The 11,802-nt window shown below is 38.3% G+C and overlaps 1 protein-coding gene across 1 annotated transcript in view; it reads right to left on the bottom strand.

Annotated features, from left to right (window-relative positions):
- The window catches only part of FRYL (FRY like transcription coactivator), a 134,666-nt gene that overhangs the window by 81,039 nt on the left and 41,825 nt on the right, over window positions 1–11,802 (bottom strand). The window contains exon 2 of the mRNA XM_072406862.1: window positions 8,932–9,158. Coding sequence (XP_072262963.1) covers window positions 8,932–9,158 — 227 coding nt within the window. The remainder of the gene's footprint in view (window positions 1–8,931; window positions 9,159–11,802) is intronic.

Genomic DNA, 11,802 nt, shown 5'->3' with positions numbered 1-11,802 from the left:
TGTCCCCTTCTGATCACTCTATGCCATTGATTGTCCCCTTCTGTTCACTTACCGGTAATTAAGTGTAGGGATCTCCGTTAGGGCAGGGATCTCCGTTAGGGCAGGGATCAGCAGCTTGCTTCCTGGTGCAGAATGTCGGCTTGTTACTTTCAGTTTCACTTTGCACTGCAGCCAGGAGCAGACACGTGCTGCAGCCAGCATCAAGGAGACACACACAGGATCAAATATCGGAGGATGTCTTATTCACAAGTGAGTGTCTTATTTTAATTATTTTTTCAAAAATCGGGGGTGGCTTATTTAATGGGGATGTCTTAAAATCAGGGAAACACGGTACCGGTACAACCTATTACTTAATCAATGCCTGGGTGACTGTGAAAGTCCTTCAATGGTTTTTCTTCAGAAACCATAAAATATTCTGTAGCTTTTATTTTAATGTCCATAAATAAACAGTTTGTTCTTTACTACTACTACTTTTTATTTCCTGTTTAGGGAACAAATCTCTCATCTCTCAATGCTGGGTGTCCTTGCTCAGCTACTGAAGAATGAGTTTGCGTAATTAGGAACACCTATTATAAGATTTTTTTTTCTTCATTATGATGTAAAAAAGCTAACCTAATGTAAAAACAAACACTCCAATCCTGACCATACATGGCACAGCCAAGTTATACAAGTCACAGGATATGGGTTATATATAAACTGCTGACTGGCATCTTATTGGAAATGTTGGCCATTATAGGCAGTGGGAGAGGTCAACAAGGGCAATCTAGGTCTTTTATTGGTTTTTAGCCCTCATAATATATACTGTAATCGGTGGAATATACATTATAGATTATCAGTAATAACTTATTACAGATTGACTTTAGGCTGTTAAAACGTACAATAAATAAGGTAAGAAAAAAAGACAGGAAGGCTGCCATTTCCCCAGAGTTGCCTTGAAGGAAGGGCTGCGATAATGTGCTTGCATCAGAGGAAACAAAAGGCTGCATTACTTGCCTAATGTGCTGAACACAACCCACAGCTCAGGGGATCTATTAGATATTGTTTATCCAGCAAGATCAAGCATGCAGTGTTGGCCCGACAAAAAAACACAGCCATCTTCACATAATCAACTATTATGGGTCTGCGAACATTAAAACATTGAAAATTGAAGATTAATTTTACCACAATGTTAGTAATTTCAAGTACAGAAATAAATATCACAGATGACAAACTAGACAATACCTGAAATATGTACTCCACAACAGATATGAACATTTATCTGGCTTCTCCACTTATCTATGGGTAATATAATCAAATACTTGAAACCTTTCTAAACTTTCAAGTATGTCAACTGTTTAACTTCATATGATAATTTTTTTTCTTTTATATTCCTCATCAAATCCTAAACCTCGGGTCTTATGTACCAAGAACCTTGAAGCTGTATACCACTAGTCTGAAATGATGGTACTGCTGCCTATGACTGCTAGACAACCTGCTAATCTCAATGCATTTGATGGTATCACTGCGGAGCTGCTCATGGTTCTCCTTGTTGGAGAGAAAGCCGTGCAGTGCAAAAACCTCCCTGCTTCATGCACTCAATGAATCGTTTCCTTGTTAGCCATGAAATTCCTGATTATTTGGAGTGGGGGGTGACATGTTGACTGCCATTATTACCAATTGGCCACCCACACTCAGGGGTACAGGGCAGCCCACAGCAAGGTATAGGTTGTCAGTAAAGAGGATAAATAATATCTACAGGGATCCTTTAACTAATACTGGTGACTATATTTGTGCCCTTGGATTTTAGGCACAGCTTGTGCAGTTTCTGTGAATGGAAATCCAAAATTATGTGGCCATTTTCACAGGTTGCTGCAAAGTGACATTAGTGATCTTTCTATATTCTGTAAATTAAAAGGTAAAATATGTCCTCAAGCACTGTCAGTCTAGGTTGTCAGTCCAAGTGCTGAACATGTTCTGCATAATCCTACCCTTAAATTCTAGGCTCTTTCCTAGGTTGAAATAATAGGTAATTCACTCCAGCCCAGGAATACTGGGAGTTATTTTTTCTTTTATTCATGTTATCTAATGGCTAGTATGATTTTTATTTTTTTAATGATACTAATAAATATAAGACTTATAATCTCTAATATATCATATTAAAATGTAAGTCACATCAATTGCTACCCAGGCTGTTCTCTTGACATTACAAGTGACAGGTCCAGTAGCATATAATGAGACCCATAGGAATTCTGTTATTTACAGACATACTTGTTTGTGATGTTCTTCCTTCTAGGAAACGGCATGGTGTTTTGAAGACAGCCTGGCTCCTTGAATGTAAATGACATGCAGATATACGCTAAAGAAAACCCAAGCTGTTCCAATGATTAGTGTCAGATTAAGTCTAAAAAGTACTACAATGATCAGCCTACATATTGGTTAATTTAGGCTCAATGTCAGCAGGTAGAGCAAGGCGTGGTAACTGCTGCTCAGTACAATGACCATTGGCAAGCATGCAGAAATATTTTTTCATTTGGCTATGCACCACTATACTAGCCACATACTAGTGCAAATGGCATGCTGACAAGTTGTTAGTATGCCTCCCAAAGATTCCAGGTTGGCAGTAAGTGGTTTTTCAGCAGTCGTACAATTAAGGATCTGTGCTACACAGGCGTTGTTTTAAGGCATTTCACTTGCTTGACAATGTTGAGGAAGCAATTTTAGAATGTAATTTCGTGATGCATGGTCTGCTCTGATAAAGGAAAACACAATGTGTTCAGGACCTAAACTAAATATCACCCTCATTTCCGTGACTTCTGGAGAATGAAAGTCTGATTACTGCACAGCATTCAAATTAAACTTTTCAGGAGGAAAAAAAGAAAACTTTTCTTTAGTTCTCTGGATAGTGAGATAAGACGGGCCAGTTCAGATGTTGAAATGTAGTGCTAAATGTTGTACTTCTGTGTATCAATGCTGCACACATAACACCATGTTTACCAGGCCCTCCCTATGTTTTCCCTTTCTGTACACTTATCTAAACATTTTCCTTTTATCTAATAAAAATACATGGAAAAAAAGAAGTAAAAAAGAAGAAAAAAACAAGGTCTTCAGCTTACAGACTGCACAGTTTACAATGTAAACATAACTTAACACCACAGTAGCATTGCAAATGTGTTTTACCAGTCTTTGAGATAAGCAGAACAAAACAAAACAAACAAATAATAAAAAAAAAAATCCTATAAGAACTATAGAATTTGCATTCAAGGTTACTGAGCATACCTTTAGAATAAACTGTATTTAACTTAAGCTACGTACACACTTCCAATTATTATCGTTGGAAAACGAACGACGAACGATCCTGCACGATATCTACGAACGATCGTATAGCACCGATCCTGCACATAGAGATAAGGACACGATCGTTCGTAGATATTGTACACACAATAGATACGATCGTTTGAACGATAGAGGAACTATGTGCACGACAGGAAAGTGAACGAACGTTCGTTCATTACGCATGCTCACCCCATGGACGATCAACGAACGACCGTACACACGAACGATGTTCAACGATCGTCGTCCAATCCAATCCGCCGGTCCGGTCGTTCGTTTCCAACGAGTTTCCTCGTTCGTCGGCGTGGTTGGTTACTTTTTTACGAACGATTTTTTGCCCAATCGATCGTTCTTCGTTCGATTGGAACGATAAAAATTGGAAGTGTGTACGCACCTTTAGTGTACCAAATTGCTTCACTTATGAAATCCCATATAAAAACATATGAACATCACTACATTGTGGTCAGTGGAGAATATTTTGGTAATGTTACCATTACCCCTTCACTAACATCCGCATCCCTTTAAACCCTGTAGATCTAAGAAAAATCCCCTTTAACAATCAGAATGCAGGGATCCCACTGCCCCTCCACTCCATTACCGATAAGAATTACTAAGTAACTTCACTGCACCTCCAAAACTATTTTTCCCAAACAAAGCCCATGAGCAAAATAACCTCCCCACATGCAGCACTAAACCTCCATCAACAAATGCAACCCCATAACCCCTGTATATCTAATAACCCCACCTTTCACAGGCAGAACCTAAATAACATACCATATGCAGCACTTTTACCTCTCCAGCAATATCTGCATCCCCATAATTCTGACATCAACATTTCACACCCCGGAAACAGGACCCCAATAACCTCCTCAGAAGCACCAACAGTAACCCTGTACAGCTAACAAACACTCATTTTTACTAAACTGTTTGCAGGTAATCCGTGGAACACAAAGAAATAAAACCATTGTGAGCACCTATTCTGTAAAAGTAGGACTTTGGAACCAATAATAGGTTTATAGCTGTAATACCACGGCCTTACGGTTTTTTTCCCCCTTTCATTTTACAAGTATTGCAGATAGCGTGCAGTCTTTTACAAGATGATGAACTGAATTTTCATGATAGCACATTTTATACATGATGCATAAAGTACAACAAAAGATAATGTGTAGTAGGAATTTTTTTTTTAAAGCATGTAAGTAATAAATAAACAGAACAAAACAATCAGCTACTAAAACAAAACAACCCTAACCCAGTTTAGCATTTTGCTAAGAGATAAATTTACTAAAATGATCATGTTACAGAAATGTTGTGACCTGTGGCAAAAATACAATATAGACAGCTTACAGAATAAGAACGTCACTCTTCTATAACGTGCTACAGGTTTATTCTGGGTCAGCAAAGACTCCATATTTTTGGTACATGTGCATTGCATGTTTTTGTGCCATCATTCACCCTAAACAAATATCTTTGTATTTGTTCCTGCCCTCTATAAGTGGAAAGTCTTAGCTATGGCTATTCAGTAAACTGCACCATCCCCATAATAATAACTTGACAGCTACAAGTAAACAGAAACATAACTTTTACTTTAGCCCTGACCTCATCTAATAAAGAGCAGTAATAAATTAAAGCACTTGGCTGGTGGTTTGCAGTCTTGAAATATCTTATGTTGTATTATTGAGAAGGTCAATTGGGGAAAAGGTGACCAGAGTAGCCTGCAAAGCTGCCGATAAACATAACAAAAGGATCCTTGTTGTGTAATATCAACAATGTGTTATACCATAAATACAACAAGTGGTCTCTGTCCTTAAGCTGCGTACACACTTCCAATTTTTATCGTTGGAAATGAACGACGAACGAACGACAAACGATCGATTGGGCAAAAATCGTTCGTAAAAAAAGTAACCAACGACGCCGACGAACGAGAATAGTCGCTGGAAATGAACGACCGGACCGGCGGATCGGATTGGACGACGATCGTTTACCATCTATCGTGTGTACGGTCGTTCATTGATTGTCCATGGTCTGAGCATGCGCGGTGAACGAACGTTCGCTTACTTCCTGTGGTGCACGTCACTTCCTGTATCGTTCAAACGATCGCATCTATTGTGTGTACAATATCTGCGAACGATCGTGTCGTTATCTGTATGTACAGGATCGGTGCTATACGATCGTTCGCAGATATCGTGCAGGATTGTTCGTCGTTCGTTTACCAACCATAATAATTGGAAGTGTGTACGTAGCTTAACACAGATATATACAAAAAACCCTCTGGCCTAGTTTATTAAAGTGTCTGCCGGTCTGTACTGTCCACAGTAACCACAAGTCCACTTTCAGCATTCTGACCTATGCTGACTCTATGGTTAAATGTATACAGCAGAATTATTTCTACATCTGTGCTCAGGTCAAACAGCAATGAGCTGCTGCAGTATTCTGGGGCTTATTGCAGAACCCTCACGGCAGAGGATGGCTGACACCGTAAGGTGGTTAACTCATGTCTGCACATACCCTAAGGTGTATAGGCTTTAACATTTTCAAGAAGACAGATGCATAGTCCGTGTTCTCCCCAGCCCTATTCAGTTGGGCGCACCACTCTGCACTTTTCAGTAACCACCCGCCTGTTTTTGGATGGTTACTCCAGAGTTGGGTCAAAAAACAGGGGCTGCCACCAACCCAATTTCTTCCCAAAAGGTTCAAAAAAATTTCTGGGTTAAGCACTGCACAGAGTATTGAGCAAATTCTGCCCAGTGTTCATCCACACTACTAATCTGTTTATAATGACATTGTTCAGGTTAATAAGGGACGTTTTTCCTGAGAAGCCTCCATATCACCTGCTTCTAAAGAACACCTGTACGTCTGCATATAACCTCTTTTATGACCTCATAAAAGGTCAAATTGAGTCACCACTCAATGAAGACAAGCAGGTGCTCCATTCATACAAACTGAACTGCTACTCTATAAAAAGGTCATGTAAGTGAAGTACAGTTCTTCATAAACTGTCCAAGCCACAAGTCTCAGTCATAAAATGCTACCAATTAGCCCACCATTGGGTGAAACGCATCAGAGTAAGAACCATACCATATTGTGCATTGCATGTAATAAAAAAGCTTTTTTTGCTAAGATCATCAGTATATATTTGGCCTTTTTTTGTAAGGTTCCAACCCTAAAGAACTCCATCGCAAAGTTAAAAAAAAAAGTTAGGACTGAAAGTGAATATTATACACAATATGATTTGTATAAATATTAACGTTTTAACTACTCTTTATGTATCTAGCACAATTTAGCTAAATCAGGTTATTCGGGAAACTATTTCTGCAAGGGACCTGAATGTTAAAGTCATACTCTTTTATTACTAAAATTACTGGATTGTGTGCACAACAAAATAAAGCAGGAACACAAATACATTAGCAGCACAAAATCATGTATTTCTGATCTGCTGTCTATTGAGATTATTTTAACAAATTGGGATGTTACATATTACTGTCTAACTGGCAGAGAAGGCATTTCATTATATGTATTTAATAATACGGTAAAATAAATTAACGCTAGTTCACCTCTCTGACATGAAAATTAATTACTTAGTCGCTTATATCTATTCATAATGTGCAGCTCACAAGGTAAACTATTAATTATAGTAATGATGACAAACTTAAACGTATAATTGGATTTCAGTACATTTTCTAGAGAAAATATGAGATTTTATGAATTGATTAAAGCCAAGCTAAGAACAATGATTAAGGTAAAGTGTCACAACTTGTAACAGGCACGAACTTGTTACTGGTTTAGGTTACCAGTTGATTTGCTTACTAAAAGCCCTCTTGATGTTTGCATTGGAAATTAAGGATTAACAGGTTACATTAAGGACCATGTTGCATTAGAATGTCCTGCCAACAAAGGGATTGCTAAGAGAGAACACCCATCTGCCACTATGGCATCGCTCTCTTGCTAAATGAACCGGTGAAATTGTGTTTAGTCACTGCTGGTGAGCAAGGAACTGTATTACAGACAGAAAACGAGCAATACCATAGTAGTAGTTGGGTGCTTCCTTTAGCGATCCCTTTGCTGCCGAGTTATCTGCAGTGACAGGATTACTGACAACTCAAAAGATATTGGAAAAGAATTTGGCCGGAGGCCATGCTGTGCCCAGCAGCCAACACAATGAAGATGACAAAACAACAAAGTTCGAGACAACAATAACATGTAAAGAAAAAGCTGGAAAATAAAAGAAAAAATAAGCCCACTAAAAGGTGCAGGTAAATCTTTAAATAACATAGTAAAATATATCTATGGTATCCATAAACATTTTACTTGCAACCACCTTTCACCCCAGTTATCCGGAACTCAGATAACCATAAAATTCAGATAACTGGCACCTGGCACTTCTGCTTTCTTGATTGCTTCTGCAGCCCTAGCAGAGCTGTAGCATGTGTTCTGCATTCAAGAACATATACCACAGCTCTGCTAGGGCTACGAGAGCAATCAGGAGCGCAGAGCTGTCATGAAGAGAGCAGAGCTCCGTGATTGGCTGAGAAAAGGGAAACCCTGATGACGGCTCAAGCATCATCAGGGTTTTCCGTTTCTCAGCCATTTAGCTTTGGAGGTGAATGGGGTACCTGATAATCAAGGTTCTACTGTATAATAAAATACTCCGTTTAGTACTATTTTAGTACTATACTAAAGAGCTAATAATATACTATAGGGTCATAATGAAAACTTCCAGTGCCAAAAAAGCTGGTCATTGCACAAATCTGTGTGTGATGGAGCTGATCATTATGTTTTCTAAGCGAGGAAGTTCAGTGCACGTTCAGTCCACTTTTGTCCATCAAGCTTGCTCAGTCACAATAGGAACTGGCACTACAGAGGATAGAGTAATATTTTCCATCCATCTATGGACAGTCATATACAATCTTATATTTCATTGTTGGCCATATTTAGAATGGCTGTGCAAGGAACAACAATCAGTTTGAAGTTTTATACCATAATAACCAGCAGACCAGCTATGGTTACTAATTTTAAATATCATCACAGCTATAGGTGGTACATTACTGAATTCTCCAATACCTGAAGGCATAGCTTGTAAAATACAATCATGTTGAAAATATTTGGTTTGACTAAAAAACTTTACTTGCACAAAGCTGACCATAAAGCGGAAGATTACATCCTGTTCAGTCTAATGCTGTTCACGTTCCAATCCTCCAATGATTGGACATAAGACCATTACATGCAATATAGTCTGCATTCATTGACATTGGGTTCTTACATGTAAAAGACTACAAGGTCATCCCACACACAAAGATTCTGTGGCCCATTGGTGTACAGGATAAACATTCTGCAGAACTAAATGTCGTATGAATGCATAGACAATGTTTCTCACAGTAGTCTGTTCATCTGTGAACTGAAATGACATTATTGAACAATGTATGTCCAAGAACAAGTTAAAGAAAAAAAATGAGCGAAAATCAGTAATAAAAGATCCGCTGGCTTCAAGACATATGCAGCAGTCTGTCACAAAGTATTATTGTTCTTCTATAGGCAATACAAGACAGACATTTCTGGGGTTACAGACAAGGTTACCTTATAGCTGTTTTTAAGGAGATAAAGCGTGCAAAGACTAGATCATTCAGCCAAGATGAAAATGTCAGAATAACTCACCAATGGTTCAGCCATTACAACTTCTATTTTTTTCTCCGCTTGTACAGCGAATTCTGCAAAAAGATTTTTGATGACATATTCTCCGGGCTTGACATCGGGGTCAATAGTAATATTTGACATTGTGACACTTCTCCTTTCCAAGGTGCAGTGGTGGATGGGGGGGACCCGTTTTTTATTTACAGTGCTGGCTGGGGCAGAAGCTGTGAAGAAAGAACATAGGTGTTATAAATCCTGCAGTGATTTGGTATTATGTTTATAATGTGGCAGCACTAAACAACAAAATACAATTATCAGTGCCTGCAAACCTTACCTAAATAGTGGTCTTCTATTTTCTTATTGTAAAAGATAAAAAATCTCCTACCAACAACCAGGCACATCTATGATTTTCCCTTCTTTGAACCCTATGAACCACACATGGGCACATGTTGTAAGGACTTGCTTAGAAAATAAACTCCATTTACATGTTTTGTAACCAACTGAATAAAATGTATCTGTAACCCAGGGGTGGGTTGGATTTCTACTCAGATACCTTATATATAACATAAATTTGTCATGTAACACAACTCTATTCTTTCCTATTAAGTTTTTTGCCTACTAAGATCTTGCAGCACTAATGATCAAGCCTGTGCCACAGCAAAACAAGAACCTACCGGCAATATGAACGAATCCAACTGTTTCCTGTGCACAACTGAAACCAATATGTAAAAAAAAGTTCTATGACAGAGCTGTGGTCATTTTAGTATTATTTTATATTATTAGGCATCTACACATAGTACTGTGGGCTTTACACAATCCTTGGCATTGTGAGGCTAACATGTAACCGTTTTTCAGCAGCAGGAAGGTGAACAGAAAGTAGGGCTGGATGGTTTAATGACTCACTAGTTGTCACTGAAAGGAGGAAAAAAATATACAATACACATCTTTCACCGGAATACCAATTCAGAATACATAAGGGATGGCCAGCCACAAGCTAGTTTGATAAAGCCCAGCACTCCCAAGATCTGATAAATTTACTAACCCGGTTGGCCAAAAGATGAGGCACGTACAAGGCAAGGTATTTTCCTCCGTAGCAAAGGGAACAATTGGTAATCAGAAATGCAAACAAAGGCCCTAAATATGGGGAAGCCCAGAAACACGTTTGATACGTTTTATGTTATACACCGATTAAAACTTTTCTCCAAATGGATGAAACCTAATCTGTATAATGTGTCCCTCACCAACCTCTACAATTTTTTTAAGCTGAAGTAGACCTCTTATGTATTTTTATGGAACCATGTGAATGATTGATAGAGGGTTCATTATATATGTGAAAACTAAGTGGCTAAAAGGACTTACAAGAATTATCAGACAATTACACAGACCACAGGAAAATGTTTCTTCCAAATGTGCCAACATAAGTGTCAATTGTATCCAGTCTATTAGAAAATAGAAGTGCACATATGATTTTCAGCTAAGGGAAAACCTTAATTATTCCCTATGGAAGTTAAAACTTGGATAAACGAGTATACAAAAGAAGTGACAGAGGAGTAAAAGTGATGATAAAAATTCCAAAAAAAAAAAAAAAAAAAAGCACCACGCCAATCATCTTAGGAAAGGAAAACGTTACATAAGCAGAATGTCTATGCAATAATACATCAGCTTATATGTAATGTTTCCACACAGGTGTTTTACTTTGCAACACACTTTTCATAGGGGAAAAATGTATAAATGATTATAAATAATAATTTATTATATAGATGACACATGGAAAAGACATTTATCTGACCCCCTGGCACTTCGTTTATAAGTGAGTAGAGGGTGGAAAACCAAAAATGAAAATTACTGCAACAAATTCACAGCTAATTCTGCATGAAGTGCGTGCCAGTAAAGCTGGCCAGGGTAAACGGACCCTCAGTGAGTGGCACAACAGCTGCTCCAGTGTTCTTGGAAGAGATCACATGAGGGCTGGGCAGATAAAAAGATACCAGCATTCCTTCTCTAGGAATTGGCATGGCAATGCAGAGAATCCGGAGAAGAACTGTAAGAAGCTAAGGCTAGCTATGCCATATATTCCAGCATTATTTGCATTTCTAAGGGTTAAAAAAACACAATGGAAAATAAGTACATTGAATGATGAAAATCTACAGGCTGAATCATAGAACTCTTCCATGCTGTGCTTTCACCATGCTGGAAAAATTCTAAAAACACCATGCTAACAATACGTGCATCAAGATGAAAAACAATGCTTGCCACACACTGGGAGGAAAACATACAGCTACTGCAGGGCTTCAAAGGCTTTATGTAGAAAGTAAAATAAAAGTAAATGGATTTAATTTTGTTGTTAAAGAAAAAAGATTTTTCTTTCTGCTGATAGTTTATATTTTCTGATTAAGCTGCCACATTTATGTATGACTGGCCCGTAGCCAGGTATAGGTGCAGAGGGGGTGACTGGTTCTAACACAGCCATACTTTTAGGAGGTCAAAAACAGCTAAAATACAAATACAATAAGCTGCTTTATCAGCCACAGGATTTGCAGTCCTGTTCTGAGCTTTAAACAACTTTACCAGGCAGGACAAAGTGGTAGGCCAATTGACTTTTTTTTCATCCATAATTAACCTAGACATTGGTCATCTTCCTATCACCAGATTCAAATTGGATAATGACGTATCAGCAACGTAGTTACTCATTTCTCTGTTCATGTGGATATCTACTTCTACTATGTTACTAGCCACCATTTCGTATGCATCAATACTGGTTCGGAGCACAGCCAAGTACTTTGTATGGGCTGACACCTGCTGAAGTAGGCTGAGGGTCCAAGCAAACCAACTAGTTGGAGACTCAATAAACTCCATTGTGTTTTCTAC

This window comes from Pyxicephalus adspersus, chromosome 3 (assembly GCF_032062135.1).
Source record: "Pyxicephalus adspersus chromosome 3, UCB_Pads_2.0, whole genome shotgun sequence".
Lineage (NCBI taxonomy): Eukaryota > Metazoa > Chordata > Amphibia > Anura > Pyxicephalidae > Pyxicephalus > Pyxicephalus adspersus.
Note: the sequence above shows the minus strand (reverse complement) of the source record. Positions and strands in the feature narration are given on the sequence as shown.